This window comes from Macaca nemestrina, chromosome 10 (genome assembly GCF_043159975.1).
Source record: "Macaca nemestrina isolate mMacNem1 chromosome 10, mMacNem.hap1, whole genome shotgun sequence".
In the NCBI taxonomy this organism is placed as follows: domain Eukaryota; kingdom Metazoa; phylum Chordata; class Mammalia; order Primates; family Cercopithecidae; genus Macaca; species Macaca nemestrina.
The window spans coordinates 77,502,310-77,525,306 of NC_092134.1; the positions used below are offsets into that span (position 1 = coordinate 77,502,310).

At 48.4% G+C, this 22,997-nt stretch overlaps 1 protein-coding gene across 8 annotated transcripts; it reads right to left on the reverse strand.

Annotated features, from left to right (window-relative positions):
• Positions 1–57: 57 nt before the first annotated feature.
• Positions 58–22,659, reverse strand: LOC105474170 (diacylglycerol kinase alpha). 8 transcript variants are annotated; one of them, XM_011728647.2, is made up of 24 exons: positions 22,473–22,659; positions 17,281–17,425; positions 16,804–16,877; positions 16,351–16,486; positions 15,846–15,920; positions 15,339–15,388; positions 14,910–14,984; positions 14,594–14,713; positions 14,371–14,485; positions 13,730–13,818; positions 13,473–13,592; positions 13,186–13,284; positions 12,928–13,011; positions 12,583–12,656; positions 12,324–12,398; positions 11,828–11,913; positions 11,648–11,737; positions 2,297–2,457; positions 1,978–2,042; positions 1,649–1,739; positions 1,149–1,347; positions 921–1,041; positions 671–731; positions 58–396 (listed from the first exon to the last, which is right to left on the reverse strand). In XM_011728647.2, exons 2-24 carry the CDS (start codon positions 17,342–17,344, stop codon positions 313–315), a joined length of 2,208 nt encoding a protein of 735 aa, XP_011726949.1. In that variant the 5' UTR covers positions 17,345–17,425; positions 22,473–22,659; the 3' UTR covers positions 58–312. The 8 variants fall into 8 exon arrangements, with proteins under 8 accessions (XP_011726949.1, XP_011726951.1, XP_070927713.1 ...); XM_011728649.3 differs by lacking the exon at positions 22,473–22,659 and adding an exon at positions 22,319–22,438; XM_071071612.1 differs by lacking the exon at positions 22,473–22,659 and adding an exon at positions 21,693–21,790.
• Positions 22,660–22,997: the final 338 nt, after the last annotated feature.

Genomic DNA, 22,997 nt, shown 5'->3' on the forward strand with positions numbered 1-22,997 from the left:
GGAGAATCTATGTCATTTAAGGAGTGAAGGTATAAAAGAAGGATGTGTACCACTTACTTAGCAGATCCCAAAGGGGAAACACAAGTCATTTTATTCAGATGAGGCACTTTCAATGTATGTGTTTTGGGGTGTGTGTATGTGTGTGCGCAGGGGGAACAGTGAGGTGGTGCAGGATAATAAATACTGTAAGGGTGAAGGAACACTCCCCCAAGCTGGCAGGAGCGTGTGGCAGCAATGTACAGAGCCTCGGGAGTAGAGTCCAGGAATAGGGAGGTGGGTTCACGGCTGGCTTGGAGGCCAAGGGTGTCCCCTTTAGCTCAAGAAGCCAAAGAAATTGGTAGAGCGGGGGGGTGGGCCCATGAGCATGGGCATCTGGTTCTTGTGGGTGATCTTGATCTGGAAGGGAAGGGAGCACATTCAGAGGCAGGACCTGATGCTTTGGGGCTGTGGCTTCAGAGATTTGGAGGGAAATCTGTGGGGTTTGGGGTGGGTTTCTAGGTTTCTAGAGAGGCCACAATAGGGAAACCAGGGGCTGAGAAACCAAGGTTTAGAATGAATGATGTGCAGGGGAAGTTCAGGCATTAGAAGGGTGTAAAGAAGCTGTGGAATGGGGATTTAGGATCCATGGAGTCCAAGGGTTTAGTTTTTGGCTGGGATCGTCAATACTCACTGTACAGGGCGTCTGCATCCAGGGTTCTCCATCAATTTGCATGGGAAGGGTTTTTGTGGTGCTATGGGAGACCAAGGAACATTGGTGATTTCCATACTAATTGAATACCAAAACTCTGCTTCTCAGGTTGACTTTGAGACCTTCTGTCACTGAGGGAGATCTAGTAAAGTTCCTCCCCACCATTCCCATGACCCTTCTGCTGCCCCAGCCCCACACCTTCCCTCAGGGACCCTGGTGGAGTCTTCCTTACTGGAAGGTGATCTCAGAGCACTTGGCCAGCCGACGTCCCGCATTCTTGAGCTTGGTATAGATTTGGCCCATCTCAATTGCACCCTCCAGCCCGACTACTTCCAGTCTCTTGTCACTTAGGTCTGGGGAGGAAGTAGGGAGTTAAGTTTTACACAAATAGAGTATCCCCATAGGGAGTCACACTTTCCCTTGGTCCTGCCCACTCAGCTCCCAAGGCTGCTCCTCTCACCTGGTACACAGGTTTTCAGGATATCAGGGTCGGTGATGACTTTAGCTGTAGCACCTAAGGCCTGGTTGATCCCATAGATATCCCCATGGGGTTTCCTGGTATCACCCCAGAGGTTGGAGCCACCATGCATGCTAGGGATGTTTAGCACTGCGATGCCTTCTAGGGACAGGTTGCTCAGATCCAGCGGTTTCCCACATATCTGAGGGGAGGGGCACAGTCCCAGTTAGGGAGGGTACAGATCCTCACCTCATGGCATAATCATAGATGTGATCACTCCCTCCACCAGATGACAAACTGGGGGAGGCAGGATTTGGAGATGTGCAAGGGATGAAAATTGGGACTAGTGTATCTTGAGGACTTGGAGAATTGGAGTAGGAGAGCTGGGAGGTCAAAGAAGTATAGGTTCAAGAATATGGGAAGTTCCTAAGGGTGCCATGGAGGGAGAAACTTGGCTATTAAGAAGCTGAAAAGGATGTAGGGTTGAATCTTATTACACACACCTCAACTGTCAAAGACTCCTCCAGCTTTTTGCATGTTGAGAAGATGGATTCAGATGTGGCAAATTCGAAGTACCATAGCTTGTTCTTCATTCTGTGTCAGCCCCAACACAAGGCCCAGTAGGGAGGGACAGGTTACACAGTGCTGGTGGGGGTGGTAAGTGACAGGGAAGGGCATCAACCTCCTAACTTTAGTCCCATGGGGAACAAGGGTAGCTTTGGTTAGGGGATTTCCTAGAGGTGCCACTGCTCTTCTAAGCAATCTGAGTCAAACTTGGTCACAACCTGGCTCCTGACACTGTATGCCCACACCCCCCTCTCCTTTCCCTCACCTGCTGTTGAACTTCTCAGGATATTTCTCTCGCATGATGTGGAATCGATGAGCAATAGAGGCATCCTGGAGAGTTCAGGACATGAAGGTCAGTACAGAGCTCGCTATCTCCCTCCCCGTCTCCCCTCTCTCCCAAGTCCCCATGTTGCTCCCCATAGCGTGTCCCAAGATCTTCTCTTGCAACTCACACCACTGTACTGCACTCCCGATTTCCCTGTGTCACAGGTCACTTAACCTCCCCCCTCCCTTTCTGCTCTCCTCCAGCCTCTGACTGCTTGGCCCCCGCTTTCTTCCTTCTCCCCAAGCCCCATTCCACTGACCACACCAATGGAGAAGTAGTTATTGATGATTTGAAAGGGGACGGGGTCACTCTTTTCTTCAGTTTGTTGAGGTATCACCTCCACGGACCATCGATCCATATGTACCACTTTACTCGTCTCTAAATCCTTGAGGATCTTTGCCAGATTCTGTCCTTCATATCCTAGGAGTGGAGAAGATAGGTTAGCACTGAGCTCTGGGTCCCAGAGAGGCCTCTTCTCAGCTCCCAGCTCCACAAATTCCCAGGGGCCTTCTGCCCTGTTTCTGCAGAGCCTCCCAGCCCTAGCCAGTGACAGGGCAGAGTGCATGGTCACAGCTCCTATGGACCTTTCCTCTATACTGTGTGGAGGGTGAATGTTTCCAATGTGTGTGGATATGCAAAGATGGCACCAACAGTCATCTGGAAGGTTGGAGAGAATAGCTAGGGGAATGCTGAAAAAGATGGGTGACAAATAGGGATAATCCTCTCTCACACTCGACCCCTGATGCTTTCACTCCCCATTCAGACAGACCACAGTATAAAGCAACCATGTGTAAACGGTGTTATACAGGCAGAGTGAATGGAATAAAAGGTTCAATAGTAAAGAATAGAGAGCCCCCAAATAGACTCAAGTATATATGGAAATTTAGTATGTGATGTCATTTCAAATAAATGGGGAAAAGATAGATTATTCAATAAATGGTGCTGGGGAAAGGGAGGAGCAGAATGAAAAACTACCTACTGGGTTCTATGCTCGCTACCTGCACGACGTGACCATCCATACCCCAAACCTCCCAAAGTGCTGGGATTATAGGCTACCTGCGCCCGGCCAGAATTTGTACTAGAAGAAAACATTAGTAAATGTTTTTATAATCTTTGAATGGACACAACACTAGAAGCCCAAAAGAAAAAGATAGATAAGCCGGGCGCGGTGGCTCAAGCCTGTAATCCCAGCACTTTGGGAGGCCGAGACGGGTGGATCACGAGGTCAGGAGATCGAGACCATCCTGGCTAACACGGTGAAACCCCGTCTCTACTAAAAAAATACAAAAAAATTAGCCGGGCGAGGTGGCGGGCGCCTGTAGTCCCAGCTACTCCGGAGGCTGAGGCAGGAGAATGGCGGGAACCCGGGAGGCGGAGCTTGCAGTGAGCCGAGATCGCGCCACTGCACTCCAGCCCGGGCGACAGAGCGAGACTCCGTCTCAAAAAAAAAAAAAAAAAGAAAAAGATAGATAAATATAATTATGTTAAAATTTAAAACTAGATGGACATGGTAGTGCCTATAATCCCAGCTACATGGCAGGAGGATTGCTCGAACCCAGGAGTTCGAGACCAGCCTGGTCAACATAGTGAGACCCCCATCTCAGAAAACAAACAAGGCCAGGCGCAGTGGCTCACTCCTGTAGCCCCAGCACTTTGGGAGGCTGAGGCAGGTGATCACTTGAGGCCAGGAGTTCGAGACCATCCTGGACAACATGGGAAAACCTCATCTCTACAAAAAATATAAAAATTAGCCAGGTGTTGGTGGCTCACACCTGTAATCCCAGCACTTTGGGAGGCTGAGGCGGGCGGATCACGAGGTCAGGAGATCAAGACCATCCTGGCTAACATGATGAAATTTTATCTCTACTAAAAATACAAAAAATTAGCCAGGTGTGATGGCAAGTGCCTGTAGTCCCAGCTACTCAGGAGGTTGAGGCAGGAGAACGGCGTGAACCCAGGAGGCAGAGCTTGCAGTGAGCCGAGATCGTGCCACTGCACCCCAGCCTGGGTGACAGAACGAGACTTTGTCTCAAAAAAAAAAAAAAAAAATTAGCTAGATGTAGGCTGGGCGTGATGACTCACGCCTGTAATCCCGGCATTTTGGGAGGCTGAGGCAGGCAGATCACGAGGTCAGGAGTTTCAGACCAGCCTGGCCAACATGGTGAAACCCCAACTCTACTAAAAATACAAAAAATTAGCAAGGCGTGGTGGCAGACACCTGTAATCCCAGCTACTTGGGAGGCTGAGGCAGGAGAATCGCTTGAACCCAGGAGGCGGAGGTTGCAGTGAGCCGAGATCACGCCACTGCACTCCAGCCTCGGCAACAAGAGTGAAACTCTCTCAAAAAAAAAAAAATTAGCCAGGTGTGGTGGCATGTGACTGCAGTCCTGGCTACTCTGAGGTGGGAGGATTGCATAAGCCTAGGAGTTTGAGGTTGTGGTGAGCTGTGATCTCACCACTGTACTCCAGCATGGGCAGCAGAGCAAGACTATCTCAAAACAAAGAAAGAAACAAAAAACAAAAAAGGAAAAATGGGCAAATAATACAAACAAGTCTATAATAGAAGAAAAAATACAAATGGCCAATATGCATAGGAAAGGTGCTCAGTATTACTAACAATTTCAAGAACCATAATTAAAACAATTAGCTAACTTTTGTTGCCTATCAGGTTGGCAAAGTATAAGGAGATTCAGAAAACCAAGTGCTAATGAGTTTATGAATAAATTGGCATTCTCATTTGCTGTTAGCTACGGCATGACTTGATAACTCATTTTTGGAAAGCATTTTGGCAATTTTTATCAAAATGTTATTGGATTTTATCAAAACATAATATTTGCTGGGTGCAATGGCTCACGCCTGTAATCCCAGCAATTTGGGAGGCCGAGGTGGGCAGATCACCTAAGGTCAGGAGTTTGAGATCAGCCTGGCCAACATGGTGAAACCCTGTCTCTATTAAAAACACAAAAATTAGCTGGGCATGGTGTTGGGCGCCTGTAATCCCAGCTACTCAGGAGGCTGAGGCAGGGAGAATCGCTTGAACCTGGGAGGCAGACATTGCAGTGAGCTGAGATTGTGCCACTGTACTCCAGCCTGGGTGACAGAGTGAGACTCCGTCTCAAAAAAAAAAAAAGTTGTGTGTTTATGCATACGTGTGTGTGTGTGTGTGTGTGTGTGCGCATGCATGTAAAAACAGAAAAATGAGTGTAAATAGGAAACAGTGTTTATCTCTGAGGAGGTACATGGAATTTTGTGGGGAGTCTTTAAATCTTTATGGTGACAACATACTGATTATTTATGTCAGTTTTTTTTTTTGAGATAGAGTCCAGCTCTGTTGCCCAGGCTGGAGTGCAGTGGCATGATCTCGGCTCACTGCAACCTCCGCCTCTCTGATTCAAGCTATGCTCCTGCTCAGCCTCCCAAGTAGCTGGGATTGCAGGCGTGTGCCACCATACCTGACTAATTTTTTGTATTTTTAGTAGAGACGGGGTTTCACCATGTTAGCCAGGATGGTCTTGATCTCCTGACCTCGTGACCCGCCCACCTCGGCCTCTCAAAGTGCTGGGATTACAGGCGTGAGCCACCTCGCCCAGCCTATTTGTGTAATTTTTTTTTTTTTCTGAGACGGGATCTTGCTCTCTTGCCCAAGCTGGAGTGCACTGGCTCACTGCAGCCTCAACCTGCCAGGCTCAAACTATCCTCCTGCCTCAGCCTCCTGAGTATCTGGAACCACAAGCTTGTGCCACTATGCCTGGCTAATTATTTTATTTTTCATAAAGATGAGGTCTCACTATGGAGCCCAGGATGGTCTGAAACTCCTGGGCTCAAGTGATCCTCCAGCCTTGGCCTCCCAAAGTGCTGGGATTACAGGTGTGAGCCACTATGTTCGGCTATTTGAATAGTTTTTTAAAAAGAAAATACCATTGTTGTTTTTTTCCCAAGATGGAGTCTAGGTTTGTCACCAAGGCTGGAGTGCAGCGGCATGATCTCAGCTCATTGCAACCTCCATGTTTCTCCTGCCTCAGCCTCCTGAGTAGCTGGGATTACAGGTGCCTGCCACCACACCCAGCTAATTTTTGTATTTTTAGTAGAGATTATGTTTCACCATCTTGGCCAGGCTGGTCTTGAAGTCCTGACCTCATGATCCACCCACCTTGGCCTCCCAAAGTGCTGGGATTACAGGCGTGAGCCACCACGTCCGGCATGAACATTTTACTATTAATAGTTATTTTCAGGCCAGACGCGGTGGCTCACGCCTGTAATCCCAGCACTTTGGGAGGCCGAGGCGGGTGGATCATGAGGTCAGGACTTCAAGATCAGCCTGGCCAAGATGGTGAAATGTCATCTCTACTAAAAATACAAAAGAATTAGCCGGGCATGGCGGCTGGCGCCTGTAGTCCCGGTTACTCGGGAGGCTGAGGCAGGAGAATGGTGTGAACCCGGGAGGCAGAGCTTGTAGTGAGCCGAGATCGCGCCACTGCACTCCAGCCTGGGCAACAGAGCGAGACTCTGCCTAAAAAAAAAAAAAAAATATATATATATATATATATATATATTTATTTATTTATTTTTGGCTGGGTGTGGTGGCTCACACTTGTAATCCCAGGACTTTGGGAGGCCAAAGCAGGAGGATCACCTGAGGTCAAAGTTCGAGATCAGCCTGACCAACATGGTGAAACCTCATCTCTACTGAAAATACAAAAAATTAGCCAGGTATGGTGGCGCATGCCTTTAGTCCCAGCTACTGGGGAGGCTGAGGCACAAGAATCGCTTGAACCAGGAGGTAGAGGTTGCAGTGAGCCAAGATTGTGTTATTGCACTCCAGCCTGGGCAACAAGAGTGGAACTCTGTCTCAAAAAAATAAATAAAATAAAATAAAAATGTTCATATTCTCCAAGTCAGCAATTCTACTTCTAGAAATCTCTCCTAGAGAAATGTTCATATCTGTGCGCAGAGATAGATGTATGAGTGTTCACTGCACCATGGTTTGTAAGATTAAAAAACTGAATGCTACCAATAGGGAACTGTTTATAAATGATTACACATTCACACAATGGAACACTATTCAGTCCTAAAATGGATGAAGCAAACCTGACTGTATAGAAATATAATGATAACCAATATGAACTGTTAAGTTAGAAAAAGAAGAAAAACATCTATAAAATGATCTCATTGTTTAAATATATGTTAGTTTGTGGCCGGGCGCGGTGGCTCAAGCCTGTAATCCCAGCACTTTGGGAGGCCGAGGCGGGCGGATCACGAGGTCAGGAGATCGAGACCATCCTGGCTAACACGGTGAAACCCCGTCTCTACTAAAAATACAAAAAGAAATTAGCCGGGCGTGGTGGCGGGCGCCTGTAGTCCCAGCTACTCGGGAGGCTGAGGCAGGAGAATGGCGTGAACCCGGGAGGCGGAGCTTGCAGTGAGCCGAGATCGCGCCACTGCACTCCAGTCTGGGCGACAGAGCTAGACTCCGTCTCAAAAAAAAAATAAAATAAAATAAAATAAAATAAAATAAATAAATAAATATATGTTAGTTTGTGTCTAGGAAGTAAAACATGGAGGAGCAGCCCCCAAAACTGTAGGGCATAGATTATAGGGAGCTTTCACTTTCTTGGCACATATATATGAAATGTTTGAGCTATTTTTTTTTTACCACCAGCGTGTATTATAATTGTAGTCAGGGGAGAAAAAAGGTTTTAAAAATGTCTCCATAGGCCAGGCGCAGTGGCTCACACCTGTAATCCCAGCACTTTGGGAGGCTGTGGGAGGCTGAGGCAGGCAGTTCACTTGAGGTCAGGAGTTCGAGACCAGCATGGGCAACACAGTAAAACCTGTCTCTACTAAAAATACAAAAATTAGCAGGCGTGTTGGCACAGGCTTGTAATCCCAGCTACCTGGGAGGCTGAGACATGAGAATCGCTTGAACCAGGGAGGCCAAGGTTGCAATGAGCCAAGATTGTGCCACTGCACTCCAGCCTGGGCAACAGAGGTAGACTCTGTCTAAAAACAAACAAACAAACAAACAAACAAACAAACAAACAAACAAAGAAACGAGGATTTTCAGATGGGAGATCATACTGGATTGTCCGGGTGGTACCAGCATAATCACAGGGGTCCTTATAAGTGAAAGAGGAAGGCAGGAGAAAAGAGTTGTAAAAGGAGATGTGACCATGGAAGCAGGGGTTGGAGTGATAAGACCACTCACTGGTTGGAAGGGGGACCTTGAGCTGAGGAATGCAGATAGCTTGTTGAAACTAGAAAAAGCAAAGGATTCTTCCCTAGAGCCTCTAGAAAAGAACTCAGCTCTGCTAACACCTTGATTTTAGCCTAGTGAGACCCATTTTGGACTTCTGTCATCCAGAACTGTAAGATAATAAATTTGTGTTGCTTTAAGCTGCTGTTTGTGGTAATTGGTGACAGCAGCAATGGGACACTAATGCAGACTCCTTTAATAACTCCTCTTCCTCTGCTCAACTGTTAAATAGGGTGTTTACCAGGATCTTGCTGTCCTTGTTCACCTTCTCTTACCTCTTTGCCTGGGTAATCGCAGCTACTCTCAGAATGTCAATTACCACCTAGGCGCAGAGGACTCTTAAACACGTATCTCCTAAAATATTTGACTTCTCTCCTAAATTCCTGATACGTATTTCTAACCACCCACCATAACATCTCCACCTGCCCCAAACTGAATTTTTCTTCCTTAAACTGATCTTCCTCCTGTATTTCCCATCTTAATAAATCCACCCCGAGGCTGGGTGCGGTGGCTTATGCATATAATCCCAGCACTTTGGGAGTCAGAGGCAGATGGATCACCTGAGGTCAGAAGTTCGAGACCAGCCTGGCCAGCATGGTGAAATCTCATCTCCACTTAAAATACAAAAATTAGCTGGATGTGGTGGTGGACGCCTGTAATCCCAGCTACTCAGGAGGCTGAGGCAGGAGAATCGTCGGAACCTGGGAGGTGGAGGTTGCAGTGAGCTGAGATTGTGCCACTGCACTCCAGTCTAGGCAAGAGAGCAAGACTCTGTCTCAAAATAAATAAATAAATAAATGAATAAATGAATAAATAAATGCCACCCCCATCTGCTGAGTCCACAAACCTAGGAAATGTCCTAGACTTGTCTCTACCTCCTCCTCCACAACCTGTCAGTTATCCAGAGCTGTGGCTTCTACCTCATTAACTCCATTGCTGCTGCCTTGGCTTCTGTGTTCATCATCTCTTGTCTGGACTACTGCAAAACAGGTAATTTCCTACAATCCATCTTCCACAGAGTCTCCTTCCTACAATCCATCTTCCACAGAGCTCCCATAGTGATACTGTTTTCAATCCCCTCTCTTCAAACCTCATGATTTTTTCAGTGTCAACATGTTTTCCTTCTTATTTTTAAATTTAAAGTCTCACACTGTTGCCCAGGCTGGAGTGCAGTGGTGCAATCATGGCTCACTACAACCTTGATCTTTTCAGCTGAAGCAATCCTCCCACCTCAACCTCAGCTGGGACTATAGGCATGCACCACCATGCCTGGCTATTTATTTGTGTGTTTGCTTATTTTTAGAGATGGGTTCTTACTGTGTCACTCAGGATTGAGTGCAGTGGCCCAATCATAGCTCATTGCAACCTGAAACTCCTGTGCTCAAGGAATCCTCCAGTCTCTACCTCCTGAGTTGTTGGGACTACAGGCATGTGCCACCATGCCCAGTTAATTTTTTAAAAAATATTTTGTAGAGACTTGGTCTCACTTTGTTGTCCAGGCTGGTCTCCAGCTCCTGGCTTAAAGTGATCTTCTGATCTCAGCCTCCTAAAGTGTTGGGATTACAGGAAGGAACCACTGTGCCCAGCCCAACATACATTTTCATTAGTGCTATATTTATGTCCTTATTGTCCTGATTCAGGTTGAGTTACCAGAAAACTGCAATGTTTTCTGCTAACTTGTTTGCTTGGTTATGCTAACTTGATTCTTGTTTGCAGAATACAGGGAAGACATAAAACATATAATTTCAAAATGTCTAATATTATAAATGAAAAAGTCAGATGTTGAGGATCTGAAAATTGGTCAAAGAATTGGTTATATGTCTACATATAAAACTTAAATTATAATAGGCGCTCAGAGATCTTTCTTCCTAATTTTTCTTTTAGTTACATCTTTTACTTGACATCGAGTTCCCTCTGACTGCTGCTTGTTTGATTGGGTTAAAAAAAAAAGAAAAGAAAAGAAAGAGTTCGCCCATAGTGCAAGGATTGCACACTCAAATACCTGAGTGACATGAATGGTAAAGTGGGTTGGGTGTGGTGGCTCATGCCTGTAATGCCAACACTTTGGGAGGCCTAGGTGGGCGGATCACTTGCGGTCAGGAGTTTGAGACCAGCCTGGCCAACATGGTGAAACCTCGTCTCTACTAAAAAATACAAAAATTAGCTGGGCATGATGGTGCACACCTGTAATCCCAGCTACTCGGGAGGCTGAGACAGGAGAATCACTTGAACCTGGGAGGCAGAGGTTGCATGCAGTGAGCTGAGGTGGCACCACTGCACTCCAGCCTGGGCAACAGAGCGAGACTCCATCTTAAGGAAAAAAAAAAAAAAAAAGAAAGGTAAAGTGAATAAGGGACTAGCAGGGAGCCAACGGGATTGTGACAAACTGAAGAATACATGTCCCACTTAGAAATAATCAAGTACAAAGAAATTGAAAACACTGCAAGGCAACCAATACAAAACAACACAAAATAATTACTGTGGGCTGTCAGCTTGCAATCTCTGGCAGGATAAAATTTAAAACTCCCCGGCACAGTATTCATAATCCTCCATAATCTGGACTCTGCTCAACTAGTCTTCCCTCTCCACGTTTTCCACCTTGCGCCCTATGTCCCAATCATGATGAATGACTTACAGTTCCCCCAATGCACCACCATGTTGTTTGGTGGCTCCTCTGGCCTTACACTACTTCCTCCATCTAGAATGCCTTCCGCTGCCCTTAGCAGATCTCTATTCCATAAGATCTCCAGCAAGATCTTAGAGCTGGACTCTGAACCCAATAACCTCAACTCCAAGATTCCTAAAACACAATCTGCCCTACACTGACCTCTTTATCTACCAATGCTATCCCTCAAACTCTTTCTGTTTGAAAGGCACAAGAGATTAGAAAGGGGAGAGCAGTTAGGAGACTATTGCAATACTCGGAAAAAAGTCATAGTGAATTAATTAATGACTACCTGGTTAATTGTTTGAATGAGTGAATGAGACATGACCAAGCTCCCTGCTAGCTCCATCAGTCAGCATCTGGCTTAGCTGATACAACCTTCCTTATTCTCACATTGTTCCCCACCCCCATATTCCTTGATTCTCTGAGCCATAAGAGTTGGTTGGGAGAAACATAAAAATATTTACAGGAAAGGGGACTATCACCCTTGACCCTTCTAGGTTCAGATTGTGGTCCCTGCTTCTTCCAAAGCTGTCTTCTTTTTGGACATTCCACTTTTGTAACCACCTGTCTGTGCCCCTCTTCTTCCCCAATCCTCTTTCTATACCAGATGCCTAGTTTCTTCTCCAAGTGCCTTTCCCATCCTACACAACTCCCCACATCCTACAGCAAAACAATTTCTAACCACTTACCTCCTCCCCATCTTAGGCATCGAGCCAGATCATTTCCAGTACCCAGGGGCAACACAGCAACAGGAGGCAAAACCGGCAAGTTAGCTTTGTCTGCGGAGGCAGGTGAAGAGAAGGATGGAGTGAGTTAGCTCTGCAAGACTACGACTCCAGTCTCTTCCTAGAGCCCCTCCCTGCACTGACCAATGGTCTCTAGAATCCAGCCTACTGTGCCATCTCCACCACACACCAAAATCCGGCCATCAGGAACATCCTTGAACAATCGGAGCCTGAGACAAAGGGGAGAGAGAAGATGAAGGATAACAGGACTGAGGTTACCCAACTCCTGGGCAGGCACATTGCTTCTTGTCTCTCATTCCTTAGGACCCTCCTCCTTTTTGTCAAAAGACTTGAGTTTCTATGAAGGTCAGAGAAAAGAACAATGGGGAAAGTTATAGCCACTCCTCAGTGGTTAGGGAAAAATTGGTATCTTCATTCTTGGAGAGCAGTACAGAGATGGGCCAGAGAGCTCGGAGGATGGGATACCCAGTGATCCTAGGGAAGGAAACATTCCGAATTCTGGCCTCTTGGGGATCTCTAGCCCTCCTCTCCCAACTGCGCTCTTTCCTGCACTCTCCTAACATATACAGATACACAGACCAACGAAAACACTGTGATACAGCCCCTAACCTGTGCTCACCCTATCTCAGGACCATCCTTCAGGAGGTTGAACACCTGTCGAGGGTTTAATATATACTGGAACTTCCAGAGCACCCTGTGTGTGGGAAAAAGAAAAGCTCATGGCAGGCACCGGGGTAGGGGGTGATCTTCTGAACCTCACCCTCTTGATGTGTTCCTCAAGGTATGCCCCTCCAGACACACACATCCCCTTCCACCTTCCAAGGGCTGCAGGCAGGCCCTCCCTCTCATCTTAGAAGGCCCAATATATCTCTCCTCACCTCTGCCCCTGCTTCCCGCCACTCTTAGGATTGACAAAGACAAGAAGTGGGTGAGTGTTAGGAACAGGGTCAATCTGCATTGGGGGAAGAAAGTAAGGATAAAGAAAGCAGGATTTTGTCAGAGTTAAGGTGGGCCCTGGAGACAGGGGCAGAGGGCTGGCATTCCACCAAGATATTTTCCTCCTCCCTCCTGTTTCCCTCCCCTTCCCTCCCCCACCATGGTGGAGTTTCTGGAGAGTGAGCATTAACCGCCCCCCACCAGGCACTCCCACTTCATTCCCACCCATGAGGGATCCAGTGAAAAATCGGCCCCCATCATGAAGCCCCAGACTCTTAGCCCTGTACCCGCAGAGCCTCAGAGGTGCTCAAATTTAAATCATCCATAGTCTTCTGGCTTGTTTTGCTATTTTTACGATCCGGTCCAGAGGCCTGGGAGGGGAAGAAAGCAGAGGGAAGGAAAGCTGTATTGTGCACGAATCCCTAAACAGAGGGGTCTGACTTGAATCCTAAAAGTATGAGCTCTCTATTCTAAATGCCACTCAGTGAGTGTGGGAAATCGGGGAGGCACTCCTGTCCCTTCCCCACTGCAGCTGAGGGTCTCACCAGGACACTAGGATAGATGGAAGATGGAGGCAGGATGTGATCTCGGAGCAGCCCACAGTCACACTCATGGCCCACCGCTTGCAGGCAGTCATCGTGGATCTGAAAGACGAGGTGGGCACAGAGAGATCACGAAGGGAACCCTGTCTCCTCTCAACCTGGCAGTCTGGGCTGGAAAGAGCCCCTGGGGGCAACTGTGGCTGTAAGGGAGGTGTGGCTGGGAGGCCCGTGGAGAGGGCAGCTCTGCGGGGCCCTAAGACGCAGCCAGGAGGGATGGCTCCCAAACTGACCTCTAGGTGGCACCATACACAATGCAGCCCGGTTAGACTGTGGTAGATCCGGATCTTTTTCTGACAGCGGTCGCAGCGCCCGGACTCACAGCCTCCTCGCACCCACACATGTGATTGGACCTTGGGGAGAAAGGCAGTCCCTTGTCTGGGAGGGTCTGAGCAGGACCTAGGGGAGGGAGGAGCTGAGGGCAGCAATGGGCCAAGGGCCAGGGCCAGGATGGAGGTGATGTTGGGAGCAGGGGCTTGAGGTCACTCACACCAATGTCCTTCCGAGACTTGGCATAGGTGCTGACTTCACAAGGCAGGGCTTTCATGGCACACTGGTCGTGAACAGTGTACTTACAGACTGAGGGAGAAGGAAGAAGTTGGGAGGCTTAGCTGAGCCCCTCCCCCTATTTCCTTCTTACCTGGGGGTGAGGCAGGATCAGATATGTGATCCCTTGCTTCAGGGTGTACCAGAATAAAAGTTTGGGGTGAAGTGCCCGCTTCCAAAAGCCATGCCTTTTCCTTACTCTTCCTCCTAAAAGATCAGCTGCTACCCCATACCTGCCCCACACCATCCATATGCCAGGCAGGAACTGAGCTGGATGATGCTTGGGAGGCTCAGGTCTAACAGCAATAGTAATCATACTAGATTTTTTTTTATTGTATGTTATAGTATGTGCATGCACCATCTGAAGCACTTTTCTTGCACCAACTTTTTTAATGCTCACAATTACCTCATTTTCAGTTGAGGAAACTAAGGCTTAAAGAAGTGATGTGGCTTTCCCAAGGTCACATAACTAGTCAGTGGCAGAGCCCAGGATTCAAACCTAGGTCTTTCTAAGTTCAGACAGCCAAGCTTCCACAGATAGCTGCGCTGACCCTCTTCCCCTACCTCCCAGGTCCCATTACTCACGGTTACAGCTCAGCCCCTGTTTGCCAAGACCAATGCTTGACTCGCACAGATTGCAGTAAACTGGCCTGGGGAACCTCTTAGGCCTCCACATGTGCTGTCCATCGTCCTTCAGAGTCTAGGAAGGCACAGTAGATGCTAGGGAGTGTCAAAGCCCTTACAGGACCAATCCTGGCAAGCATAACCCAAGGCTGTCTTACTCATCCTCCAAAGTCTCTCCACTCACCATCTCCAGACCCAGCAGCACTAGCAGTGGCACAGTGGTGGCCCCAGCCCGGACCCACTCAGCTTGAGAGACAGAGCCACTACCATCATAGTCAATCTCTTTCATCATCTCCTGAAGGATCTGAGCACAGAGTGGAAAGGGACTTTCAGTGTGAGTGGGTCTTCAGACCCAACACCTCTCCACTGCCTCTTAGGATACCCAGCCCAGTCATCTTAGCCAAGGGAACCAGGTTGCCTGTCAGAGATGAGGTAAGGCAGATGCAGGACTCATTAGGGAAGAAGATACAAGAAGGGACAAGAAGGAAGAGCTGCCTTACCGGCCTCAGCTCAGACACATCCCAATCCAGGTATTCAGCCACTCGCATCATCTGTAGGATAATTTTGTCCACTTCCTGGAGCAAAAAAGGCAAGAGCCACAGTCATATCCCCCTTACTATCACCATCCAAATTCTTTTCCAGAAATCAGTGTTCCGGGGTTCCACACCAGATTCACACCTCTCATTCTCAGGTACGTCTGCCAAGTAAATAAATGTGTTTGTATGCTTGTAAGGCAGACCCAATTCATGTCTCCAGCATTCTCTTTGAGGGGTCAAGAGCTTGGGACTTACTTTCAAATTTAGTCCTACAGGACTCAACCTCTCCCCCCATCCTCTTCTGTTTCTTAAGACCCTGGAAAAGTAGGGGCAGGAGGGTGCAGACAAATGAACACATATTCCCTTGCCCAGCATACAGGGTCCCCAACTCACTGAGCTGTCCAGGATCCCATTTCTGTCCGTGTCGTACAGCTTGAAGGTGACTGTGGGGTGTTTTAGGGGGGCCAGGGTCAGTTTGTGAGAGATACTCAAAGAATTCATACCAGAATATGGGGGAAACAAAGAGACAGGGAGAGAGCTTTTGGGTGAGAAGCCTAGAGCCTGGGATGGGACTGAGAAAGAGACAAAAAGGAAGGGAAAACAAGCATGGAATCCCCCTCAGTGAATGTGTCAGGGGAGACAATACACAATCCATATCCCAAGGACATCCTAGGCTGCCTACATGGGAATGTACAAGACATGGGTACTGGGGTGACTATGGTGAAGGGTATTAGGTATAAATAGTCTGGAAGAACAGAGGAAATGGGCTCATTCTCTGGCCCCACCTTTGTCTAGACCTGTCAGCCTTTAGGAATCCTGAAGGAATAAGGGAAAGGAGGCTGGGAAACACCTCTCTCTCCCTTCACTGCCCCACCACCTCACTCCAGAAGGGCAACTCACATTCTAACTTGTCTTCTGGCCGACCACCCTCCAGAAGGGAAAAGTAGCAGGAAACATCATTGAGACACACCACATCTGGTTACAAAAAAGCAGATCAGAAGTCAGGGCTCCCTTCACTTTGGCTCATGTTTTATCCTTTGTTCCACCTCTTCCTTTTTAAAAAAAAAAAAAATTTACTAATTTTTTTAAGAGACAGGGTCTCGCTCTGTCACTGAGGCTGGAGTGCAGTGGCATGATTACTGCTCACTGCACTTTGAACTCCTGGCCTCAAGCAATCCTCCCACCTCAGCCTCCCAAAGTGCTGGGACTACAGGTGTGAGCCACTGCCCTCAGCTTACCTCTCCCCTTTACCTTTCCTCCCCTTAGCTCCTAGACCAGCCTGACTATTCTCCACCAATTTCCCCCAACCTGCACAACATGTGACTCAAGTCAATTCTCATCCCCAAATCCGTAAGTTTGATTTTTCTTCCAGAGGCTCAGCCCAGTCCTACCTGCTTGACCATACCTTTTGTCACATTTGCCTCATTTAAGCAGTGATCAGTCTTAAAGGATTGAAACAGTGCCAGGCTTAGGTGTCTGGGAACATTATCCACTTCCAGATAGATTTTCAGGAATTGCTGGAATCCCTCGTACCCAATGGCCTATAATGAGAGTGAGCATTATCCCAGGGAGTCTGCAAGGTCGGAGCTGGGGCTGAAGAATTGGGAGTAGTGGGGACAGGGATAATAAGTGCAGAGCTGAGAAGTATCTGAGGCAGGAGTATGGTTTCTTTGATTAAGTCCTGAGTTAATAGAATCTCCTGTTTTGTCCTAAAGCAATAGTCGGAGTGACAATGGACACTAGGGTATCTCTAGAGGGGACAGCGAGGGACAGGTCCAGAATAATTCCTGGAAATTGGGGATCAAAAACAAAGATGGGAAGAGTTGATCAAGGAGAGAATTTCCCCGCTGCCACTCACATCTCCTTGGACATATTTAGCCATCTCACCATCCTCGAAGAGCTTTAGGACATCACTGACCTTTTTGGTGGAGTCTAGGGTGTGGAGAGAGTAAGAGAACAGCATTATTAGTCCAGCTGAGTTCTCCTGCCAGAGAAATCCAGCAGGAAAAAAGAGTCAAATAACATGAAGAAATTCCAAGAAGAAACAAAGAAATACAGAGGAAAAAATATTTCAGATCCCCAAAACAGTACCACTCTTTACTCCTCTTCTCTGAGAGCTGGAGCAAGCAGTCCAGGTACAGCGAAGGTGGGTAGAGAGCCGAGACCTTGCGCATCTCCCCATCTCCCGCTCCTCCCGTTCCCAGTCATGGGCACATCTAAGCAGCACACTGCTCAAAGCCACTGAGAAAGCTGGAGGGCAGGAGGTGTAATGAGGGGGAGGAGGGATTCTCTGGGGCAGGGTCTCTAGAACTGAAGGCCTGACAGGAAGACTCACATTCCATGTATTTTTGCAGCTGGGCAAAATCACTGGGGCTTATTAGGCCCCTCTCCTTGGCCATCTGTCTGTTTTTCTCAAGGATGGCCAGAAAGGCAGCTTCGTAGTAGTACTTCCGTTGCTTGGACCTCTTCAGAGGGTAGGCCTGGGGAGAGGTGACAGACTGTACAGTGGGAAAAGCCAGCTGTCTGGGTGTCTTTTCTTCTGTCTGTTTCATTCTGTCTCTACTCCCACTATTATTTTTGTTCTTTCCTTCTCTCCTAGTCCCTCCCTAAATATCTTCCTTTCCCTGTGTCCCTCTTCCCTGTGCCTCTACCCTCCCTGACAATGTCTGTCCTCTGTCTCCGTTTCTCTGACTCATCTCTGTCTCTCCATTTCTGGATCCTTCTCCTTCTCCCCCAACCTATCTTGATTCATCTGACTACCCTCACCTTCCCAACCGCACCCGGCTTTCTCAGTCTATATATGTTTCTGTGGGTGTGTCCCTTGTCTGTTTCGGCGTTTCCTCCCGCCATCGTCAATCTCTGCAGACTCTCCCCAGCCTGCGCTCTCTCCCGTCTCGGGTCCTCGGCAGTTCCCGCCCTCTGGGTGACTCTTACTGCGTTAGCGCGTCTTCCTGGCCATGACCCCATTTTGTTCCGCCTCTGGCCCGGGACCCCCGCTCCGCTCAGCCACCCACTCCCCGAGCCACCCACGCCCCGCAACGACCTCTAGCGCTTCTGACGCGCGACATAGAACCAGCTCTGGCAAGGTCCCTAGACCCGGCCCCGCCTGGACTGCGTTCCGCGGAGCTCCACTAGGGAAGGATGGGGACCTAGGCGCGGGGTAGGGAAGAGGCAGGGGAAGAGACTCTGGGTATCCACAGAGTCTCTTCCTCAGAAGAGGGTTCTGGGATACTGACATCCTAGAGAAAGGACTCACCCATCTGGCAGTTTTCAATGACTATAGTCCAACTTCTGCTGCCAACAGATCTAGTGTTTCCCAGTCCCGGGACAGTGGAGCCGAGTGCTAGTGTCTCGACTACTGGGAACTTCCTTCCACTCCGCTAGGTCAGCAGTGCTTAGGGAGCCCTAAGTTTTGGCTACTGGACCCAGGAACCAAGGTGCAGTGAGTGACTTGCCTTGATTCAATAATGATAATAATATATCTTACGTGAATATAACACAGCACGGTTTTGGAACAGAACTAGGATTGGTCATATTTGGGTCCCATTCTTAGCTCTGATACCACTGTGTGACTTGGAGAAGTTATATCTGTAAAATGGGGAGAATGAGAACCCATTTTTCACAGTTGTGTGGCTTAAGTAAAGCAATATATGAAAAGTGGCTTGTATAATGCCTGACATTTAGAAGGCCTACAAGAAATGCTAGTTATTATTGTATTAACAATTAGAATCAAATTCTGAGACATAGGAAACTGTTGGCATAACCATTCTACAGATGAGGAAACTGGAGCTCAGAGAAGCTTGGATTTCCTAAGGCAGTTGATAGATGGAAAATCCAAGGCTCCAGCCCAAGGCCATGTGGTAGTGCCTCTGCTTGTTACTCTGCCCTCCACTTGTTCCACTATCTCCTCACAGCGGGCCCTCTGGTTTAACTGCACTCCTTTCTGTTCGTCAGGCATGCCAAGCTCTCCCCCGCTCAGAGTGATGAGACTTACTGTTCTGTCTGCGGGACACCCTTCCCAGTTTGTAGTGGGTGCTCAATAGTGGTTGTACAAGTGATTGTGTAAAGCTGGGGATTCATAATTTGGGGCTATTAATCCAAATATGGTTACATGGGAATGGGATGCCAGAGTGTCCACCTGACAGTCAGAGGAAAGGAGATAATTTGTGGTACATAGAATAGGTGCTAAATAAATATTTGTTAAATGAATGAATGAATGATCCTGAAAAGCACTCATTGACTACCCCATCAAACACCCTGATCTCCACCCACTAATTTAGGGCTTGTTGGGTTAGGGAAGCAGTTTGGGTGTTCAAGAACAGCCCAGCCCCTTTCCTTTCTGATGGTGCAAGAACCTTCTCTGCAGCCTCTACCCTTGGGACATCTCTGCTGCCTACTTTTATGCAGCACACCATTCCTGTTCCAGCAGCTCTCTGGGAACACTCAGAAGAAGGTTCTGGGATACTGACATCCTAGAGAAAGGACTTTACCCATCTGGCACTTTTCAATGACTGTAGTTCAACTTCTGCTGCCAACAGATCTAATGAATACTAATAGTCTTATGCCTAATGGGGCCTCTATAGCTTAATTGGCCTCTCTGATTACCTCTGGGAATTCTAAGATGACTCCAAAGTTCTAGGAAATGGAATCTGTGGGAGAAAGTGACAGGGAGGAAGCAAACAAGTTACAGTGCATAGGAGAGAGGACAGGCTTCTTCTCTGCCTCTCTTTTTACAATGATCTAACTCTTTCTTGCTCCTTTCTAGCTCCACAGGTCTTAAACCTGGAGAAGTAGTATAGAGTAGAAGTTAAGAGAATGGACTTGCAAATTGGACAGGCAAGGATCAGAATCCTAGCTTTTTGAGAGGTCATTTCATCTCCCTGAGCCTCAGTTTTCTCATCAGTAAAGTGGGCACCTACAGAAATCAGTTGAAATGTGGGCATTAAATAAGATGATATATGCAATGTACTTAGCAAACAGCATGGCACAGAATAGGAACTCAATGATCATCAGCTATTATCATTCTTAACAAGGGTAGTACCTAGATAAACATTTCTGGAGATTAGGAAAACCAATGTCTTTGAACCAGGAAGGCATAAATTTCAGGGACTTCCAGCATCAGTGAAGCCCAGTTGTACATCTTACCCCTTGTTATTAATATATCTGTCAGGTGCAAACATGTAGTATCAGGACCGTGAACTTTGCCTCTGGGAGGATGATGAGGTAGCTAGAACTAGACTCTCAGCGTTCAAGGACACCCCTGGGCTGGAATCTTCGACATGAGTGCTCCTGGGATCTTTTCAGTGGTTCTCTTGACCTCTCTTACTGAAAATTTAGCTATCCCTGGAGCTGAAGGGCAGCAAACTGTGGGATCCTGGGAACTTAAAGACCTGGAACAAGTCCATTTTTTTCCTCCAGGTCCATCCCAACCCTGAGGCTATAACCTGGGCTAGTCTAGGCAAATGCCAGGGCTGGGAGGGTGGGGTCTGCTGCCAGCCTGCCAGCTATTTGTGACTCACCCTTCCCTTCCCTCCTCTGGTTTCCCTGCCCGCCCCTACCCACTTGGGGTGAGAAAGAAAGAAGTTGACTTGGAGGCAGAGAATCTTAGAACATCCACAGAGCTGAGAGTCACCAACCCTTGTATTTTACAGAGGAGGAAATTAAGGCATAGAGAGAGAATTACTCTCTTAAGGGCACAGAATCTAGACACCTATCCTTACTACATTCCACTAAATCTTAGAGCTCATGGGTCTCTGGATCTAATTTTAAACATCAAATACTAAAATTTTAACCAAGAGATAAATATTATTTCCAAAGCCTGTGTTAATATTTAAAGTTTCCTTTTTTCACTTAAGCATTCATTGCTCACATTCCAAGTCTTTTAAGTCGACCATTACTCAGGAAATAGCTATGTCCCCAGAATATTGAGGCTGCCCCAGGGGGCAGGAGCTCCGAATTTGAGGGCCCGAGATTGATTACCTGGACTTCTGAATTCCTTAATCATATCATAGACTGTATCCTCCTCCTCTCCTGGACCGCTGCTGCTAGTAGGTAGCCCCCAAGAGGGAATGATTTGCTTGAAGCCTCAAAACTTATTAAGCCTCCACAAACACTGAAGACTGCAGTGCTGCCTGGCTGAGGGGGTTGTGTGTGTGTGTGCATGTGTGTGTGTGTAGAGGGTGTCATTGCGTAGTACAGGAGGAAGTTACGATACTGGCATGGTTGGGGGATGTGGGCTTGTCTGTGCTGAGGCTGAAGAGATGCCCAATAATATATTTGCCTTTCTTCCTCAGGAAGGCTTATTTCTCCTATCTAAAGGTGAAAAGTGAGATTCAGACTCAGGTATTTTCAGAAACTTCCCAGTGACAGGTGGGGAGAGGATGGGGGTGGGAAGTTGGAGACCTGGAGGCCAAACAAGAACCCTTCTCCACCCGTGCGGCAGTGTGGAGGTTCCGAAAAGCACTTCCCTCAGAGTCGGGTCCCAGGAACCAGGCTTCACCATCCCTCCGAATGAGCTGGAGGGATGGAGGGAAGGCCTGGGAGACGTTACCCCCCGGGTTCTGGCCCAGCCCTCCCGCTGCACCCCCGCGTCCCAGCGCAGACCCTTCTCGATACCCGCTCCAGCTGTCACGCTTCCTCCTTCCCGACCCAGCACCACGAACGCAGCCCGTGGGTCCTGGCCCTCCCTACCCCTGTCCTGTTCCAATGGGGGAGGGCGGGGCGCTGGGGGGCTCGCGGGGTCTCTACCTTGCTTGGGAGGGCTCGCGGTCGTAGCTGAAGCGCCGGCGCTGGAGCTGGAGCCCGAGCTGGGCTGGAGGGGACGGGCCAGGCAGACGCGGCCGCAGCGGGGCCGCCCCGCTCCTGACGACACAGCTGCCCGCCCCCCACCCCAGCCTGCCCGCCGCGCCCGCACCCGGCGCCCCCAACTCTGGGAACTTCGAAGTTGGAGAGGCCCGTTTGTAGGTTTCCAGTTCACCATAACCTGCTCCTCCCTCCCTTGAATATGTCCTGGGCTTTGGACACATTTTCTCCATTTGCTGCGCTCCTCATCTTCTTCCCGCGCCGGCGGCAGCTCTGCTTCTATTTTCTCTTTCTAATCACTCACAGCCTCTCCCTTCACCCCAAACCTGGGAGGCCAAGATACCGGGCGGGCCGCTAGCAGAACAGCTCGGCAGCTGGGCACCCAACCAACTAGTCTCACTCTCTTCTGATTGCTGCCATCCTGAACTTCCCTGTCCAACTCCCTTCCATCCACCACTGACTTCACACTCAGGAGATCCCACGGGGGCAAGGCCAGAGTCCCAGACCCCACAACCTGACCAAACACCTCCCTCCTGTCCCGGGCTCCACCCTGCTTGAGACAATCTGCCCACCTTCTCCACGTTCCTCTCCTCCCTTTTAGACTTATTTTCTCCAGTCTAAGAACACCTCCTGTCAAGACTCATGTCCTCTCCTTAATTCTAGGGTGGAGGTTTGCACTATGGTCTGTATCCACCCTTTCTCCACACCCTCATCCTCCCACTTTACCTGCTGGCCTTGGCAGGTAGCACAGAAGGCCCTGGCCAAAAGTAGGGAGTCAAAGGTCCTTTCAGCTTCTCCTGCCTGGAGTCTCTTCTAGAGTCATTAAGGCTCTTGGGGTCGCATGGCTGGTGGTGAAGGTGGTACAGCAAGGGAGAGAGATGGAGGCCTAGGGACTTACTGGCAGGAACTGGAGACCCAGGCATCCTGCTTACTGGCCCCGCCCTCACCCCTGTCTAACTCCCTCCTACCTTTCATTGAAAATGGGGCAGAGTAACAAAGCCTTAAGTTCCTGGAATCTCCTTCTTACACCTGGGGGTGGGAAGAAGGGGGAGGGGAGACCTCTGACTAGAAGGGTATATGCATGTGTGGGTATTGTGGATGCATACATACACACACCTGATATAGACATATTTTTGGTGGGAGTTGGAGAGGAAAGGGAATTAATACATGAGGCCCTCTAGTGGAAACAGGGGTATCTAAGCAGTTCTTGATTGTTTCAAGACAGGCTTGTTGGAACAGACTCCTCCACAT